The sequence below is a fragment of the Sycon ciliatum genome, chromosome 12, assembly GCF_964019385.1.
Source record: "Sycon ciliatum chromosome 12, ocSycCili1.1, whole genome shotgun sequence".
Taxonomy (NCBI): domain Eukaryota; kingdom Metazoa; phylum Porifera; class Calcarea; order Leucosolenida; family Sycettidae; genus Sycon; species Sycon ciliatum.
The window spans coordinates 11659953-11679865 of record NC_088654.1 but is presented as its reverse complement, the minus strand read 5'-3'; the positions used below and the strand labels follow the sequence as shown (position 1 = coordinate 11679865).

The 19913-nt window shown below is 46.3% G+C and overlaps 2 protein-coding genes and 1 non-coding gene across 3 annotated transcripts in view; 2 read left to right on the top strand and 1 right to left on the bottom strand.

Moving 5' to 3' along the window:
• Positions 1-2513: 2513 nt before the first annotated feature.
• LOC135828292 (uncharacterized) lies at positions 2514-18617 on the top strand. Its single transcript, XM_065340741.1, has 9 exons — positions 2514-3160; positions 9527-9814; positions 10081-10210; positions 12318-12412; positions 13128-13301; positions 14497-14579; positions 15301-15472; positions 16427-16579; positions 17151-18617. The coding sequence occupies exons 1-9, from the start codon at positions 2920-2922 to the stop codon at positions 17267-17269; spliced, it is 1455 nt and encodes a 484-aa protein (XP_065196813.1). The 5' UTR covers positions 2514-2919; the 3' UTR covers positions 17270-18617.
• Trnay-gua (transfer RNA tyrosine (anticodon GUA)) lies at positions 14873-14971 on the bottom strand. The gene is made up of 2 exons: positions 14935-14971; positions 14873-14908 (listed from the first exon to the last, which is right to left on the bottom strand). It is a non-coding gene; the product is annotated as a tRNA-Tyr (tRNA).
• A 691-nt stretch (positions 18618-19308) lies between the features above and the next one.
• LOC135828131 (ras-related protein Rab-20-like) overlaps positions 19309-19913 on the top strand; it is a 4946-nt gene continuing 4341 nt past the window's right edge. The window contains exon 1 of the mRNA XM_065340564.1: positions 19309-19496. Coding sequence (XP_065196636.1) covers positions 19474-19496 — 23 coding nt within the window. The 5' untranslated portion in view covers positions 19309-19473. The remainder of the gene's footprint in view (positions 19497-19913) is intronic.

Here is a 19913-nt window from a genome sequence, read left to right as displayed (position 1 = left end):
CGACGGAGGCTTTGAAGTATGGCCAATAGCCCAGTATGGGTCCTATCAGTATGAGTCACGAGTGATAGACCCATGATGGCAGCAACACCGAATACATCCTGGTCTGCTTGGCTTTGCTATGCCTGTCAGCCAGAACAGCAGTGTTTCTGCATACATGGTCCCTTTGATGGCACACATTCTATCACCTAGCTGCTGGCGTTGGCTTTGCTATGATTCATGCTGGGACGAGTTACGTCATGATAATGTTATGATGAGGTCCGCTGGACGTAACAAGTTAGTTACATGGTAACCGCCTACAGCGCTCATGCAGCCATGCTGAGGTGCATGACCTGCTGTGCAAATTATGTAGAGTGGTCCGCGGCCCTTGCCGCTTGTTGGACGGATCCCGGAAGGTTGGGTGGACAGACGGGTGAACAGGTGGACATACAGACTGAGACAGACAGGAAGAAAGAATGCACGTGGAAGAAACGAAGGAATAAGATCTCCAGCTGCGAATAGGGGCCAGCCCGAAAGCATGAGAACTTCATGAGTCACAACACAAGTTCAAGGTGCATTGGACATCGCGCAGAGCCAGCGGCAACAGAACTTCGACTTCGAGCTGCTGCATGGTTGGTCGTGCTGCCAAAAACATCAGCGCAGGTTTTAAAAGCACTTGTAATCACAATCCATCCCTGCACCCGATTCTGCAATGTGCTCCCGCCGCTCCACGCCAGTGTGCACGAACACCATAGTCAGAAGGTCAGTTCCGTTCAGATTTAAATCACAGAGGCAGTGTGCCTAGCCCTGCTAGAGTGCTCACTGAATGCCAATGATAGATTTAAATCAGATGCTGATACTGCGCTGCATGCAGGTCCTCCAGACAGCTGTCTCGCTCCAGCGCTCCACAAAGATTATCAATGTGCAGCCGGATAACATAGAACATAATGAAGAATCGGTGTGGCCTGTCCTATAGGTAAGGGCGCGTTCGAATTGTCACTTTTTGACTTTTCGAGGAGTCTCGTTTTTCTGAAGAGGTGGCCTTATAAGTTTTTGGCCTCTTCAGAAAAACGAAACTCCTTGAAACCCCACAACCTCATCCGATGGGAGAGGTTGATTAGTTCTGAAGAGTTTGGAATAGCTACGTCACGTGTACGACCGTACGTCGAGATGGTCGATCTGATCGGACGTCATTATCGCCATGACAATTCCACTGGAAAACTCTAGATTTGCTCGAACAGTACTGTTGACGAACGCCCCCTAAGACTTTGAACTCGGGTGCTAAAACCTTTTGATAGCGGTCCTACAATTGTAGTAGAGATGATAACAGCAATATGTGCATTGCTGTAAGGTGGTATGCAGCAGTGCTAGAAATAATTGTCCTGGAAACTTGCGGCAATCAACAGGCAATTGCCTGACCCTCATCGCCATGGTCGCCACGATACTGGGACTTCAGTCTCAACATCCAGCCTCTTTTGTATGTACATTGTACTATAGATCTACATGACTTTGCCTAGCGCCTGGCAAAGCGGTTTATAACATTTTCGCACCATTTCTGTATGGCTACAAATGAAAGTACTGACTCTGTGCAAGAGGAATCGAAGGGTCGTGATTTGTGAAAGCTTTCACGACCATGCAAACAATGTCATCAGTGATAGCATGTCACACCAGGCGTTGATGGACTGATGGCAGTGATGGCCATAAATGCATAATGTCATCCACGCAGCTCAGTGTAGGATCCATGCAGTACTGCCAGTAGCAGCTGACAAGGTTTGTCAAACAACACCATCTAGACTATAATACTAATACTGTCCCTCCAGGAAATCGCGATTCCACGGATGCAACAAATTTCGCGATTTTGGCCAAAACCCGCAAATTTCTGAAAAGTCCCCGATTTCCCGCGTTTTTGTTGTTTTCTCAGCACTTCTTTTTACATTTTTCTGCACTTTTCACGCAGTATACAGTGCTTTCTATGATCATGTACGTGGGTTATTTGCACAGTACGCAAATAGTGATTCTAATGATGCAACAAATTTCGTGATTTGGCCCAAATCCGCAATTTCCTGCCAATAATTCCGCGAGTTCCTGGAAAGTTCCGCATCTTTCCGCACTTTTCGCATTTTTTGTTGTTTTCTGCCGCACTTTCTTGCGCAAGTTTTCGATGACTTTTTCCGCAAATTCCCGCAGGGACAGCTAATATAATAGCCCTTGAGTCTTGACTTGGTTCTCCATCACCATGATTACCATGATTACTCCATCGAACATTTTTTCGCGATGTGTTGTGTAGAGACTCTACAGAATGTAGACATAAAAATCATAGAGTCGACCTCCGCCTCCTTTTCGCATTCCACACACACCCGAAGCCCTGGTCTGATCTGAGTGTGAGCACTGACTGGTTCGCGGGTAGGTGTCACTTACTGTTGTGAGGTACTACATGTACATGTAGGTGGGTCTACATCATACATGTGGAAAGAAAAGAACAACAAAGCTGCTTCGGGCAATGAGTATTACACAGAACCAATACTTCTAAAGTAGTTAGTTCTGGGCGTTCGAGACAGCGGAGATTTCATGCACTACGGTTTCCTTTGGCAGCAAAGGGCCGGTACTCTGTGTGGCGATAGCAAGGCCGGCTTGAAGCGCTTCCTGCTCCCGGCCTAGCCTTCATTTTTCATTTATCCGATCGCCTGGTACATGGTCAAATGCTGGCGGCTGTATGTGTGAAGCACAACCCATCGACCGTAGCCCACCACCACACAGTGCTGGGCAGGGGACACATGTTCGTCTCGGCACGCTGGCGCTAACGCAATCAGTTTGCCGCGCAAGAGTTCGCACAACCTATAATACGCATTGACTCGAGTCAGCAGTTACATAGCTTCAAACACTGTGCGCTGCATAATCTCCTCTACAAAATTGTAAAAGCGAGATATCCAGGCAGGACCAGCCATGCCGACTAGCGAAGAAGGTCCAGGCGGCGAGACGTCCGACAGCGCCCCAACTGCTGTACCTGCACCGGCGTCTAGCGATGCGACACCAGCGGAGCACAGCCGCTCCGGCGGTAGCAGCGATGAGCAGGAGCTTTGCCGAGCCGAAGCACGAAGCTCTGCGGCTACCCAGCGACGGGCGAGCGAAGATCAAACCAATGACTTGAATGAGCAAGAAGATACGAACGCAGACCATGAGGCAGGTGAGAAATGAATCTTCGAAATTGTTGTTGTTCGCAAAACAATAACTGTCTGTGTTGATAGAGTAAAAAGCTGTGCGTGCAACGATGTGCTGACTTGGGACCAAATGTCCAAAGAGTATGCACGTCATGTCAATGGACGTACTGCATTCTTGTGTGCTGCCGCTGGAAATATAATGCACTCTTATGTGCTGTTACCGAGAGTCCATAAACAAGAGTATGCAACTGTGATCTCTTTTTCTATGGGCCAGATGCGCGGCGCGCTGCCTTCATTACATCATTCAGCTGGAGTCCGCGCACTGCGGAAAATCAAACACCGCACTTTCCCTCTGGTTTGAAATGAACTTTCGTACGGAACTGGAGTTCACGCGCCAGAATTCAGAGAGCGCTTAGGTACTGGAACGAATCGAGCAAAAACAGATGGGCTCGTACGAGAAATTGTGAGTTTGAATGCATGCTTTCAGAGCGTGATGAAGGCAAGTTACGTAATGAAGGCAGCGCGCCGCGCACTGGGCCATAACCACAGTTGCATACTCTTGTTTATGCACTCTTGCTGTTACCCGTAGAATGGCGTAGAATGGCACAGCTGATGAACCCATACAATGTTCCAAATTGCAAACTCCTAAAGTACGTTACGTCCAGGGTACTTCAGGCCTGCCTGAACTGGTCCGGTTGGTCAGGTTAACACCGGACCAACTTTGTGGCTACCCACGCCTGCTTGCTGCTAAGGAGGGTGTACTGTCCCCTGCCATACATGTACATGTATTATACAGGTGGAATCCTGATAATTTGAACACCAAAATGCCGGGGAAAAACTTCTAATAACAGTGAAACCTCGTTAGAAGAACACTGATAAGACAAACTTTCGCGTTAAAAGAACTAGTATCCATGACTGTATTGGATAGATCACTGTGTATTCACTGGGTATAAAATATGGATAAGAAGAACTCCCGTTATTACGAACAAATACTATCAGTCCCTTGGTGTTCGTCCTAAAGAGGTTTGACGGTATCCGGACATTCTAATTATCCAAACATGTACCCACAACACATTATGTATGTCGAAATGCTCGCATTGACACGCAGTATAGCACTACACACCTTAGACACAGATTTAGTGGACACTGAACTGCCTGCGCATGCAAACCAAACTGATTTGCAGAAAATAAAGTGAGCTTCTAATTATGGTGTGCTAACTTCGAATTTTCAGCTCAAAGCCCACACATTTTCTATGTAAGTGGATTCCGTGGGACTTCTAATTAACCGGACATACCCAGTTCGAGTTTCTAATTATCAGAAATTGTTATGTGGAAATCGTATTGACAGAAATCGGTCCTGGAAGAGACTTCTAAGTAAGCAGTATGTTCTAAACGAGAGAGCTTGGGAGCTCAGGGCCCTACGCTATGCTTTTTTGCCTAACGAGAATCAACTTTCTCTTTGCATTCGAGGGTAATACGATACCGTCTACCACCTTGATGACCTAGGCAAAAAACGCATAGGGATGTTATACAATTTTCATTTCTCCTAGAATTCGAACCCGCACTATCGCCCTGCGCTGCATGCATTCCCCCGATAGACTTCGCATACATACTCATTCTTCCAAGTTTCTTCACGTTATGATCTTGCATTAAAGCCCTATTTGAAGAGCAAGTCGAGCATGGCTCCTTCTGCCCTGTCGTTCCCTCCACATCTGGAGGCATGGGGAAGTCAGCGACATCGCTGTACAAGCGCATTGCTGACATGCTATCGGAAAAGTGCCAGGACCCCTACTCCAGGGTAATGGCATTTTATCCGCTGCCGGGTAAGCTTTGCGCTTCTTCGTGCCTGCACTGCCTGCCTACGTGGAGCTCGTCGTCCCATCTTCCCTCCCTCCGTCACAGCTGCTCCGGTAGATCTCGTGGTCGCCGAGGCTAGGCTCCGATATGTGAATGATCCTCCTTGAACAGACTCCTGCAATCGTGAGAGTTCCCCCATTATTATTCTTTTTTCTTATTATTAGTTTATTTCTTTTGTTATGATTTCTTGTTTTTTTTCGCTCGGCTTTATTATCATTAATTTAACTATTACTTATTATTTGGTGCACATTTAGCGCCACACGATTATCGTTTATAAATGCGACAGGCTAGAGACAAGCCCAACTTTCTTGCGGATTTTCTGTTCTTTCCGGAAAAAAATTATTGTGGCCAGCTGTCTTTGATGGTACGGTACGGGATAGCATCAGGCATGACGATGCTGTCCTTGATTGTACGGTACGGGACAGGTACGGGATAGCGCCAGGTATGCCGATGCTGTCTTTGATGTTACGGTACGGGACAAGTACGGGACAGGTTCGGGATAGCGCCAGGCATGCCGATGGCACAAAAAAAAAAAAAAACCAAACGAGAGAGCTTGGAAGCTCAGGGCCCTACGCTATGCTTTTTGCCTTGATGACCTAGGCAAAAAAAGCATAGGGATGTTATAAATTTTTCATTTAGCCTATTTTTTTTTCAACACATAACCTGGGATTCGAACCCGCACTATCGCCCTGCATGCATCTCCCGATACACTTCGCATACATACTAATTCTTCGAAGTTGCTTCACGTTATGATCTTGCATTTGAAAGCCCTATTTGAATATTGTGGCCAGCTGTTTGTGGCCAGCCGTCTTTGATGGTACGGTACGGGACAGGTACGGTCGAGGGTAATATGACACCGTCTACCACCTTGATGATCTAGGCCAAAAAACGCATAGGGATGTTATAAAATTTTCATTTCGCCAATTTTTTTCAAGGCATAACCGGGGATTCGAATCCGCACTATCGCCCTACATGCATTCGGATGATTCCCCGATACACTTCGCATTCATACTCATTCTTCCAAGTTGCTTCACGTTATGATCTTGCATTTGAAAGCCCTATTTGAATATTGTGGCCAGCTGTTTGTTGCCAGCTGTCTTTGATGGTACGGTACGGTACGGGACAGATACGGGATAGCGCCAGGCGTGACACAAACAAACAAACACCAAATTAAAGCTGTGTGGACCCTGGCTAGCGCCAGACGTTACTGAAGTGACGTCTTCTGCATAGCTACGGGAATAAAACTAAATTAAGCCATACACAAGAGAGAGATTGGAAGCTTTGTTACAACTCTGAGTTTCACGTATTACTAGTCGTAACAAATAGTGGTGAAACGAATATCAAAACCCAGTAGCCGAATATTCTTTGGCTTAATTAACGAACGAACGAACGAATATTCTTTCGTTAACACGGATGACATCACACGCCCTCCTCTCAGTCATTTTGTTGGATATTGTCACTATTATTAGGCTTGACAAACGAAGGCACATATTTCTCCACCATTTCTAGGTCAATTTTCACAAAATCCCCAGCTGAAGTGCATTTTACACGCTCAAAAAACAGCTCGAGACGTGATTTTTCGTCCGACCGCCATAACTCCATTCCAGGACCTGGGATAGCGTCCGGGTTGCTTCGAGACGACAGCTGAGAGTTTTCTAATGCCGATGGAACTTTCGATGAAGCGGTTCGGTCAAGTATTCGCTAAGTTACGGTTTGAAGTCGCCCGGTAAACTCTGCATACCCGGTTTAATAGCGAATATTCGCCATGAGAAATATTCGTTCGAATGTGACAAACCGAACGAATATTCGGTATATTCGTTTCTACACTAGTAACAAAGCTTCCAATCTCTTTGATCAGTTGCCTGATGATCGTAGTAATACGTGAAACTCAGAGTTGTAACAAAGCTTCCAATCTCTCTCTTGTGTACAAGTCTCTGCCCTACATGGGTATTGAGCACTCTTCGGACAATGAAGCACACCACTTGACTACGTAAATTAAGCCATATTCGAATTATCAGGATTTTGCCTGTACACACAGTATGAAAGGCTATGGTACGACCGGACCAATTGAAAACTGCTTCCGGCAGTCCTGTGCTTTACTTTTTTTCTTTTTCTTTAAAAAAAGTAATACATGTATTAATTAACTAAAATGTATTATTACGAAGTAGTGGTTGCGACTTCGGCGATGATTTGTAAGAAAGGTTTGCTCCCCACACCGGAGCTCGCGCTATTCCGCCGACTTTACTTGACACTTGACTGACTCGCGACTGCCATCCCGAGCACACGAGAAGTCCATCGAACCTTCGACTCGGCAAACCTGCAAGAAAGCACCACTCCCTGCTCAATACACAGTGTTTCGGGGAATTCACCCCTCATCAGTTGAGCTTGAGTAGGCCGAGGAAGATTGTGCCTGAAGAGCACCACTTATATATTGCTCTCCAGGCACAAACATCACCAGGGATAGAAACTTACAGAGCTAGACGCGCGGGCTTGCGACTAGTTGGTTTGGAGGTGACAGCGTTGCGAATGACCGAGGGGCCTCGACGTCTGTCTCACCGTCCAGGAGCGACACTGACTCACGCTACTATCTGGTGTTCACGAGGTGTTTGTCGCGCTGGAAGCGGAGCGTCTCTGTAAGTTTGTATCCCTGGTGATGTTTGTGCCTGGAGAGCACTATATAAGTGGTGCTCTTCAGGCACAATCTTCCTCGGCCTACTCAAGCTCAACTGATGAGGGGTGAATTCCCCGAAACACTGTGTATTGAGCAGGGAGTGGTGCTTTCTTGCAGGTTTGCCGAGTCGAAGGTTCGATGGACTTCTCGTGTGCTCTGGATGGCAGTCGTGAGTCAGTCAAGTGTCAAGTAAAGTCGGCGGAATAGCGCGAGCTCCGGTGTGGGGAGCAAACCTTTCTTAAAATGTATTATTATTATTATTATTTAAAAAGGCGACGTGGAGACAATAATCTTTATAATGCAATGAATATAACTAAATGCGCACTCATATCACAACCATGGGGACGAATAATGTATTCCAGAACGTTTTCTTGTCACAATTATCAATGGAATTCGTGACTAAAGAGAATGATGAAACTACAATAGGATTTATACACTTGGAGTGAAACAGCGAGGATACAAGCATAGTAAGAAAAATAGCACAAACCTAGGAACAATTTGCACAGGTAATAAACTATAGGTGAGAAATGATAGGAAATTCAGCAAGTGCAGTGTGACAATGGACATGCATGTGCAAGTGTGTGTGAGTGCGAATTTACTGGAATAGCGTAAGTGCGGTGACGTTTTCTTTTTGTTTGTTTGTTGTACATGCATGTCCATTGTCACACTGCACTTGCTGAATTTCCTATCATTTCTCACCTCACCTATTGTTTATTACCTGTGCAAATTGTTCCTAGGTTTGTGCTATTTTTCTTACTATGCTTGTATCCTCACTGTTTCACTCCAAGCGTATAAATCCTATTGTAGTTTCATCATTCTCTTTAGTCACGAATTCCATTGATAATTGTGACAAGAAAACGTTCTGGAATACATTATTCGTCCCCATGGTTGTGATATGAGTGCGCATTCATTGCATTATTATTAATTTTACCTTGTCTTTTTTTTTCAAGAATGCAATAAAACCTCTTTTTTTTAAAGAAAACTGTTGGCACGTATGTACAGGGGATGGCCTGTACTTTACTTCCATCCCGTAGCAGGATTATTATATCCATTTACAATCAACTCGTAAAAACTCCAAGTCAATCTCCCATTGACACAAACCTCGTTTATTGAACATAATCATATCCTATCCAATAAAAACAGTTCATAAAAACAGTTCATAAAAACAGTTCATAAAAACAGTTCATAAAAACAGCTTTTTAGGATCGGACCCAATCCGCATAACCAAGAGAGCTAGCTCCCTTGGCTGCTGTTGGAATATGCAAGAATGGGCCTTCCAGATAAGGTCTAACAAGGAGCAGTGGCTATAGTTATGAAATGAACACCGGTAACCATGGAGACAGACCACACTCTCATTATAGATACTGGTTATAAATAGACCGAATAAGGAAAATGATCTGATAGCCTATGAAGACTAAAAGAAATTGAACCAATGACAACAAATACTCGTCCAGCACACGGGTTGTCATAGCAACACAAATAACAGCTGTCCGCTAATTTTGTTGTTGGAGATTGAGTAGGAGTTTTTACTGGTTGATTCTAAATACAATAAATGCTCCGGCCTTGGGTTTATGACCAATAAAAACTAATTATAAAAACCTCGGGGGACCTCGGTTTTTATAATAGTTTTTATTGGTCATAAACCCTCGGCCTCCTCATTTATTGTATACGTAAGTGTGTATTGAACTGTCTTAATTCCACTCGGATGGTGAGCCAATTAAATTATGGTGAAAAAAGGATTGTGTCGCACTCGCTGACTGTATAAGACCTGGTTACGTTGGTGGACAGTTAGTCATAACTCGTAACATTTTGTCCTTCTCCTTTTTTCACCATGAACTGTCTTACTGTGCCTATCTACACACAGGTGATGCTGCCATTCAGCTGCCCATTGGTCATAACCATGGTCACGAGAGCCATGGTGTTGCCGAGGATCACGAAGACGAGGGTGGCAGCGCGGGCGACGCCGACCAATCACCGGCCAGCGACACACGCTCCGGGAACCGAGTGCGAGTCATCGCGTTTGCCGAGAACTGCGAGGATGATCTCGATGACTTCATTGATGACGATGACGAGGTCGATGGACGAGGATTTGTTCCCATTGAGCCCGCTCCTTCACGGCAGGCGCGCACGCCATTCCGCTGTCAAATCAACTGTAAGAGCTGCGTATACTAAACCTTGTACACTATATTACGATCCCCTTCCCCCAACTCTTCCTCTTCTCTCCAGCATGATAGTCATGTTAACGTGCTTTAACCCTTTCACAACTTAGTCAGAAACAGCTCTAAAACATTTGTGAGCTCCTACTTGCCACGAAACTTCTAAAATATGACTGTTTTCCGAAATGGGACCCCGCACTACTTCTGCACAATTTCCATATTGAAATGCATAAATTTTGTTCCACACCCTTTCTACCTACAGCTCCGCAATTTGACGAGTTCATCCTGCCGTCGTCTGTGCGGTTTTCCAACAGCTTCCCGGCGCGCTATCGGCCAATCACGTCGCGCGGCTACCACAGTGCTGGACTGCGGGCGCGCAGTCAGCTGTTGACGTACGAAGATAATAATTGTGATGAGTATGGGAATGAACCGTAGTAGCCAGGGTAAAGTGCCCTGGGGAGGGGCGGGGAGGGGGGGTATAAAGTAACCTATGGGAATTACGGGGTTGATGTGACCTATTTTGGGGAGTGGTTGCGGGATGGGGGGGGGGGGGGGGGGGGGAGGGCATAAAGTGACCTATTGGAATAGTGGCATAATCGAGGGGGGGGGGGGGGGAAATTACCTAGGGTAAGGCCACACCAAGTTATTTCTATGTTTGGCGTCACTGGGCGCTACTTTTTTTTTAATCGTCGACAAGAAAAAAATAGCACCCAGATGAGCCCCCCCCCCCCCCCGAAAATCTATGTGCAGATGTCAGCGAGCAGTCATAACATATGCCTGTCGGGAGTATGCCGTGCGGGTATTGCATGCATCTGTGCACTGACTGGCATGACGACCGTGGAAGAAATTTAACTTTAATTCCCGTAGCTATGCAGAAGACGTTACTTCAGTAACGTCTGGCGCTAGCCAGGGTCCACACAGCTTTAATTTGGTATTTGTTTGTTTGTGTGTTTGTTTGTTTGTTTGTTTGTGTCACGCCTGGCGCTATCCCGTATCTGTCCCGTATCTGTCCCGTATCTGTGACTACAAAGGCTCTACAGGATTGTACATAACAGCTGTCCACAATATTTGCGGGCTCCTGTATCTGTCCCGTACCGTACCAATATTCGTCGTATTATGCATACGACTCCCTGATGTAGAGTGGGATTTGGAAAGAAATAGGGAGACGAGGAGGAAATTAAATTAGAATAGACGCCGATTAGGTGATAGGATGCGTCAGCATAAACATACTTTGGAAGAGAGATCCCGTCGTCTCCAAAATAAGCGTGAACGAGCGATTCAGTGCCGGTCACAGGAAACGTCGGAAGAGAGATCCCGTCGACTCCAGAACGCCCGTGATCGGTAGAGTCCGGCGGTACCAGGCAACGTCAGGACAGACATCCCGTTGAGTCCAGAACGCCCGTGATCGGCAGAGTCTAAGCCGGTCCCAGGAAACGTCAGGACAGACATCCCGTCGAGTCCAGAACGCCGTGATCGGCAGAGTCAGCGCCGGTCCCAGTAAACGTCAGGACAGACATCCCGTCGACGCGCAGAAAAACTAAATCTGCAGCCTCTTTTGCCGTCGAACAGGATACGTATTTATATACGAGACTGTAAAGTTATGTAATGTCCAAATTTCGACGTGAGCAGCAGGTCACTCGCGTTGATTTTTTCGACGTGCGAGCCAAATAACGCGAGCTGAACTTTCGCGTCGCAGACATCCCGTCGACGCGCAGAAAAACTAAATCTGCAGCCTCTTTTGCCGTCGGACAGGATACGTACGTATTTTAGGAGACTGTAAAGTTATGTAATGTGCTCCACAGGCAACCATGCATTCGGCGTCGTCATTGGCTCAACAGGTCAATGTAGATGTATTACTACAAAAAGGCCAGAAAATTCGATTCCTGTATTAAAATCAACTAATGTTCGCTGGCGATTTAATTTCGCTGATTTCGCCGCTTGGTACCAACCGGACAAAGTAAATCGCAGGCCAACGTTTGTCATATAGGCAAATGATGCATGATTGAGCAATGGATGCATGTGAGAGCAAAAATACCGATCGATTTCAAATTTGACGTGAAACTGCGCGTCACGTAGGAAATAACGTGCATCTTAACCTCTCTAATCGAGAGGTTTCTGTTTCTCATCGGCCAAAATTTGTTGATTTCCAATATAAGGAGATAAAAATTAAAGAAGGGGCAAAACAAAAGTAGATGATTATTAGAGAAACAACAATCCGCAATAAATTCTGCAAATACTTTTGCCTAACTCATAATATTCAAACCGATTGAAACGTTTTTGCAATACAGTGATGTGGCCAATGAACGGAAAAAGACAATTCCATCAGTTCTTATAACATGTACGATGAGCTAGGCAAAAAAGCATAAAAGCATAGCGTAGGGCCCTGAGCTTCCAAGCTCTCTCGTTTTCGTTGTTAGTGTTGTTGTCAGTGTTGTGATCATCGTTGTTGCTGCTGATGCTGTTTTGCTGTCACTGTTGTTGCGTTTCCACACCCTGCAGGGCTGGCCACAGCGGCAGCAGGCATACGCCGGCTGGTAATGCTCCGAGCATACCCTCCCACACGCACGGACACATTCTCTACGATCTATCAGCCGGTATGTGCCATTGTGTGTGAGATCAGATCTGCGAGAATAACACACATTCAGGCCACGGGGTACCAAGCTCATAGTGAAGTCCCTCCAGGGCTATTGTAATATGTGTGTTTATACTACGGCAGTAGTTCTCTTGTTATTCTTCTCACTCGTGTGCACTCTCTTGTCTAAAGCCTAGTACTTCTTCCATATAGTTATTCGATACTACGAAATCCTGTGTTCTACGAGTGCGAGGGGAGTTTGTTTAGCCGGGAGCTAACACTATTTTCTTCTTCAAGTAGCTTAGCCGTGGTGAGTAGCATGTATGCGTGCCTGATCATGGTGACCTCCAATAGAAGAGGCTCTCGGAGCCTTCACAGCCGTGAGAGCCTAGCCATGAGAGCCTCTTTTACGGGGGCAAAATAAACACATTGAATCGAAAATAATACAGTAGTACTGGTGCTGAGGAGAAGAACACACTTCAGGCTCTTGAACATCGTGAGAGTTTTCACGGGTATACTTTCAAGCCTTCTCGTCACGTGTAGTACAGGCAAAGACAAAGGCAAAGGAACAAGAACAGTGGATTAATTAAGTGAATGGAAATGTAGTACATCCCGTGTAATACAGTACATCTCGTGTCATTCGTTTCCGGTTGAAGCCATGTAATGCTGTCGACTCAGGGTCGAGAGATTCACACCCTCTTTGCTGATCATTGCTGTTCTTCCTCTCTTGGTTACAGTGTTGCCAAGCCGCTCGCCCGTAATGGCGCTGCACGACTGCATCGAGTCGCGACCGCCGATGGCGCGGGATCTGGACGGCCCGGGTCCGTGGTCCTATTCGCCGCCGCGCACCGGACCGCCGCACCGGAGACAGGCGCCGGCCTTCACAATCGGAACGCGGCCGAAAGAAACGAGTAAGACGCTGTGTGTGCATGCGTACGTGCGCGCGTGTCCCTCTGACCATCGCTCGTCTGCGAACTGCACTCAAAACAATAATACTGACCGTATTTTCGGGAGTGTATAAAGCCGCAACCAGAATTTTGTCTCGAAATACGGACATCCACTCTGTACGTCCCGATCCATTCGACAATTTTTTTAATTTTTTTCTAACAATGCAACACAATCGATTGATTGTGGAAAGTACACAACAATAAGAGACAAGATCAAAAGAAAGCTTTACAATAATAATAATAATAAACACATAGACTCAGATGGAAAGCCAAGGTTTAATTTATACAAAAGAGAAAGACCAAGAAACTACAAGTTACGCTATACTGTCCACTAACACCACCAGTTGCTAAACACCGTCGGTCAGTGTCGCGCAATGTTATCGCATAAGCTGATTGTTTAGTAACTGGTGGTGTTAGTGGACATTATAGCGTAACTTGTAGTTCCTTGGTCCTTTTCCTTTCTATAAAAACACGTAGCCTGTAAAATGTAAAGAGTTACTGAGTACAGTTATCCAGTATCCATGTCCAGTGTTTATATTAATAAAAATAACATGCTGCAATCCATTCGACAATCTTAGTATGAGCCGCACTGACTTTTTGGGTGAATAACGAGTCACGATTTAAAAGTACGGATTATTCTCTGGAGAATACGGTAAAATAAGTACTCACAAGTACTGTCTGCATATAACTCATGCAATGACCCACTTGCTTCTTTAAAGCGCATGGCCCGTAGAACGCATCTGTTGCAAAAATCCGGGCAGAAGAGGAAACAGAAGGCATGCGAGTATTGTTGACAGCAGGGAGTAGCGAAATATTCTAATCCCGATACAGTGAGACAAGTATTCTTTTCAGGCTTTCATTGTCCACAGGCGTCACCCTACATGATTGTATTATGATGTCTGCATGCTCGCTGTCACGTGATGTTGAAGAGGACGGTGAGAATTTAGCATGCATGTCGCTCTCCGTTTACATTGTGGGTCACACCTGAGTTGAGATTCCTACCGATTGCAGTGATGTTTTAGAAGTGTTACGAAAGGGAGATAATTCGTTTTGTTGTGTGCGTGCGTGCGTGCTCGTGTGTGTGTGTGTGTGTGTGTGTGTGTGTGTGTGTGTGTGTGTGTGTGTGTGTGCGTCTATGCATCCTCTGTACACAACCCAGGCGGTGGAGGCAGGACAGCACACGGCAAACCGTGGATGAAGAGCAACGACACTTGGACCAGCCCGGTGACGTTTGAGAGAAAGGTTAGAGGATGCACATTTGCGCCGACATTATTGTTAAACTCCATCTCGTAGCATGTGCACGCATTGCTAATGTGGGCCGCAACCCATGGTAAGCGGCAAAATGCATGTGTCCCTTGCAAAAACAGACCATCTTGGGAGAACGCAGAAGGCAAACAAATTCGTTGAGCCGGATTCGAACCAGATGGCGTTTAAGAGAAAGGTTAGGATGCACATTTGTGCCGACATGGTAAGCAACAAAATTTATGTTCCCTTGCACAAAAAAGATCTTGGAAGATCGGCAGAAGGCAAAAAAATCCTTCGAGCCGGATTTGAACCAGCGACCTAAAGATGACTGTACATCCCAACGATGCACACACTACAGTCTTCCGCTCTACCAACTGAGCTATCGAAGGAGACATTCCTCAGCAGAGGATAGCCATCATTAAGATGCCTGGACTCCATCCAATGTCAAGGGAACACTTTTTAACAGTGCCGCATGACATCATCCCCCTTTCTAGGACAACATGTGTCATTCTCTATGATCTCCAAAATCCCTTAAATGGCCTACACAGGCCTGGCCTGATTTTTGTCACCTCCCATAAATTTATATGCATTTCCAGGACAACATTCTTCATTATTCTATGATCCCTAAAATGCCCACATGGCCTACAAGAATGGCCTGCTCTGAATTTCTGCGTGTGCCCCCCCCCCCCCCCCCCCCTCCCCCTCCCCTCTGTCGCAGTGGCCAGCACCGAACACCTATCGGCCGCCGACCGGATTTCCCAATCGCCGGAAGCGTCCCAGCGAGGCCGGTCAGCAGGCGACACGACACGGCCCGGCACAGGTGGCGGCAATAGCAGCTCGGCATGGACAGGGACAGGACCAGGTTGACGGAGCGACACGTCAGGAAATAGGTTGGTCAGGGGTGCTCGACCACAACCCACACTGAGCGGAACTGTTGCTTTGTTTGTTTGTTTGTTTGTTTGTATTTTACTTCACCAGATGCACAGGCATTTCTGCCTTTTCGTCTTACCACACGGCTAGACTCTGAATAACAGATGAAGAAACTACCTGATAGAGAAAAGACACGTTGCACCTTTGTCTGATGTTTGCCGTCAGTACCGTTTCTCTTTTAGTCTCGTGTGCTTCAGACGGCTTTTCAGATGTATGGGGAAATCGCTTGAAAATACCAGTAGTTGCCTAGACCGTGACCCAGTCGCTTACTACTGCAAAAGCCATTATTCTAACGAGGCGCATATATAACGATTTCCCAAAATTGACTAGTTTACGTTTACGAAAGGTAACGATTCTCACTCATTCTCAACGCTCAATAGATTTCTCCTCGTTAACTCGTTAGAGTTAGCACTTCGTTATATATACGGCTTTTACAGTGAGTAGTTTGTACATGGAGTACTTGAGTAGAGTGAGGGCTGCTTCTTACCAGCCTGCATATGTAAAATGCAGTTTCACAGGAATCTGCAAACAGAAAATGTAGTCTCACAGGAGGCGTGAGTGTCGAAGTCTGAAGCCTGAGAAATACCAAAAAGCTATGATGACCCACCTGTAGCAGAGACTGTTCACCTTTTAATGGTGAACGGCCTCTGCTAGGTGTGTCGAATGCACCATAGCTTATTGGTAGAACACCCAGCTGGCCTTTGCGGTTAAGTTTCCGGGTTCGAGTCTTGGCGGTGATAGCCAATTTCCTTCAGTTATTCTCTATGTCAATCATTCAAGCAAATGAACACCATTCGTCGTCTTCTTCTTCTCTATTTGAAGTACCTCTGTACCGGCGACATGACATCATTGTATGCCGGGATGACTCTCTCTCTGTCTCCTTGTTGCATGCGTTGTTATATCACGTGTAACAGGACTGAATGCAGAGCCGCGATTCGTCAAGTCTCGCTTCTCCGTGCCCTCGCCCACGGCCTACACGCCGTGGTACGGCTCCACGCAGGCGCGGGCGCCGGTGGCCAGTATCTTTGGTCGCCAGCGTACCGGACCGCTGCACTGGACCAAGTATGGTAAGGACAAGCTCTCTCTCCTTCACCTCCACGTTGTTGTCGTAGTCGTTGTCCTCGTACTTAGGCCACTCTCTCCTTCACGATGTTGTCGTTGTCCTTGTCCTCGTACTTAGGGGCGTTGTACACACTACGGTATTGACCGTACCACTACTCGTCCTGGGTACCCTGTGAATACATAAAAAGCACTGATCTGGGCTCTAAATTTCCAAAAATTCCAGAGGGGCCAGCCCAGCCCAGCCACACGAGTAAATTGTACTTCATGTGGCTGGCCGTACCACACTGTCATACCTTCCGACGCCCCTGGCACTACTCATGAATACTCTGCCTCGCGTATTGAGCACAATTCTCCGCTGTCCTGTTGAAGGAGCCCAGCTGGGGTGTCTCTAAATTTCGTTTCTTCTTCACTGGTTTGAGGGAAAGACACAAAACGGGAAAAGTGTGAAGGAAAAATTCACTGTCACCACCAGGACGCAAACCAGGGACCCTCGCTTGTAGCCAGCGATGCTCTAACCACTGAGCTATGGTTCTCTTCTTCTCGTCATCATTGTGTCTGTTGTCTGTTTCACTACAGGAAGCGCACCGGCGCCTAACAACTACGCGCCGCAAGTTCACCGTGTATACCCCAGCGCTCCCAGCTTTACCATCGGGCAGAGCCGACTGGAGCGCGGTGGCCGGGTGCCCACGCTCTGAGCTCTGAGCCTAACAGTATCCTATTCCCGTAGCTCAACCTCTACTCTGCCAAACTGATGAGCATCCGAAATTCCAAGCAGGCATTCGGACTCGGCCTTGGGCTGTATGCCAGGCACTCTAAGCCCTCACTCGTCGCTGACTGATGCCACATGAGCATTGTGAAGTGTTTCCTCCAACTCCAAGGGTATATTTTATGTAAGACTGATGCCATTTAGCAAACTAACTTCACTTCTCAACTCCAAACTGATCTCTTCACTGCGCTTCAAATTAAAATTAAGATGAACATTACACCAAATTTTCGGGCCTTGCCCATCATCAGAATATTGAACTGGTGTCATTGATGAGGACTACGTGTCTATACTCGGTTCTTAAGTTGCTGAACTGATCACCAGATCATTGGACCGAAAGTAGATTGAAGAAGTTCCTTTAGAGAACACCATCAAGTTAACCGACAGTTTGTTAGGTCTGCTTGTTGCTACCTGGTCTGGCCGATGGACCGTACACGAACATCCGGCAGAAGAAGCTGAGACCCAGTGTGACAGCAAGGAGACCGTGTGATTGTACGTATGGATGTTGAGGGAGAGACTCAAGCGGCGCCCCGCCGCGATGTGATGATGGCGGCATTGGACTTTGCGAATTCTTAGAAAACCCCGAAACATATCTCCACACTGCACAGAGCTGAGTCCTCCGGCTCGATAGAGTGCTCAATGCGGAAGCAGAGCAGTAACACACGAGTCACAGAAAACCACGCGTTTTGATTGTCGTAACTTAAAGTTTCATGCCATTATAGCAATCTTCGCACAACTGATTACAGTGATGCACAGCTAGTATGGTATAGACTACAGTATAGTTTGCCTACTTCCTGGACTACTACTTGATCCAATGACGAGTGCAGATCATCCAATGATACTTCGAAAGTAATTACATGACACGTAAAAGTAATAATACTATGACTTCTGAAGTTGCAGCCCATAATTTCCGGCTTCTGATGTACTAGTAATCGCCAATGATTTTGATTTTTGCTGATCACACATATTCACTCTACCTGAGCACGTTATTTCAAAGTTCAGGATGTAGATTGCGGCAAGGATTGCGCTGTAGCAGAACTGAGCCATGTTAGTGTGCACCCGTAGTATGCACTCACAGCTTCCACTGGTTCAAGTTTTGTGCGCATGCATGTACTTCTAGTAGTGCACATGATTATTGCGTTCAAGCCGCTTGCTTGATCTGTTCTTTGCATTCCTTCTTGGCCTTGATCTCACGAGTCACGATACACAGCTGGATGTGGCTGTTCTGCTTCCTGTGTGGGCAAAACGCCTCAGGGTCGAAATAAACCCTGAATCACTGAGTCAGCACGAGCTACTGTGCATGTACGTGGGCGGGCAGGTATTGCTGCGAGAGACCTCCAACAATATGCAGGACTCGGTTGCCAGGTTACGTTACATTCCAAATGTGACAGTCGACTCCTGATAATTATTATTATAATGAACACCGTGCTGGAGTTCTTTGTTTATCTGAGCAGAAATGCACTCACACCATACAAGCGGCGCCAGAACTGGCATATGGCCGATGCCTATGATTATTATGCATATGATCTGAGTGCACATGTTTTACATGCTCCCCACCAGGGAGTCGTAAAATACCGGTATTTTACGACTCCCTGCTCCCCACAAGATATGATGCGTTATAACAAGAGTACATAACCCCGGGGTTATGTACTCTTGGTTATAAAAATGAAAACTGTTTCTAAGTATAGTACATGTAATAGTAATGATCAATGTTGTGTGCATGTTGTGTGGGTTCAATCAGGCCTGGGACATTGCCATTGGCAATGGTGTCATAATAAAAGTCATTCGATATGCAGGAGTTGAATATCTACGAATATCTACGGGGAGGGGGGTTTATTTTCGCACACTGGTGTTTCGGCAGGCAGTCACTGTTTGCATGCGGTGCAAGGAACATGACGTCATGAGTACATACCCCAGCTGTTCTGATGTCATCTCAGATGTCAAAATCGAGGAAATATTGGAAACGATGCTCAAACAAACAACAGAAACATAAAGTTAGTTATCGTGCCTGACGATTTGGGAAGGCCTTCAAGTAGCTGAAGAGTGTTGTCTCTCTCGCAGCCTGTGGTAATTGTTGAGAAATGCACGTGAACGCTATGCTCTGCTTGGAAATGACTCGGTAACTTTGCTGCAGCCATGGCCTCCTCCAAGACGAAAGCGTAAGTGAACATCACAGTCATAATTATTATTGTGCTCTGGTAATATCACCTTCTGTGTGTATTCTTTAGTTGCAATCACTTGCTTATGTTACGGGCACCCAATTCGAGCATGAACGTCGCAACATTGCTCGAAATATTTGCGCTGCGGCCAATACTACCCCGTGGTGTTTTGAGGACTGCATTCCGAAAGTTTCAGGAAAAATTGTGGAAATGCTTGCCCATCTGCATTCCGCACCACACGTTGCACACGTGCGATGGTGCTTGTACACATGGATTTGTTTCCTATCGTATCAGACGTAGAGTGTTGTTCGCCTCGTCCGTGCTTTCTCCGGCTGTGCGAATGTGTGGTGATGAACTGGGTACAGCTGGATGGAAATTATGAATATGAATAAATGTTTGGTTGTGTTGTGTGTCGAA

Coding starts and splice junctions, on each gene's coding strand:
- LOC135828292 (XM_065340741.1), top strand. CDS start 2,920: ATGCCGACTAGCGAAGAAGGTCCAGGCGGCGAGACGTCCGACAGCGCC. Junction 9,815..10,080: donor ATTCCGCTGTCAAATCAACT/GTAAGAGCTGCG, acceptor TTCTACCTACAG/CTCCGCAATTTGACGAGTTC. Junction 14,580..15,300: donor CGGTGACGTTTGAGAGAAAG/GTTAGAGGATGC, acceptor CCTCTGTCGCAG/TGGCCAGCACCGAACACCTA.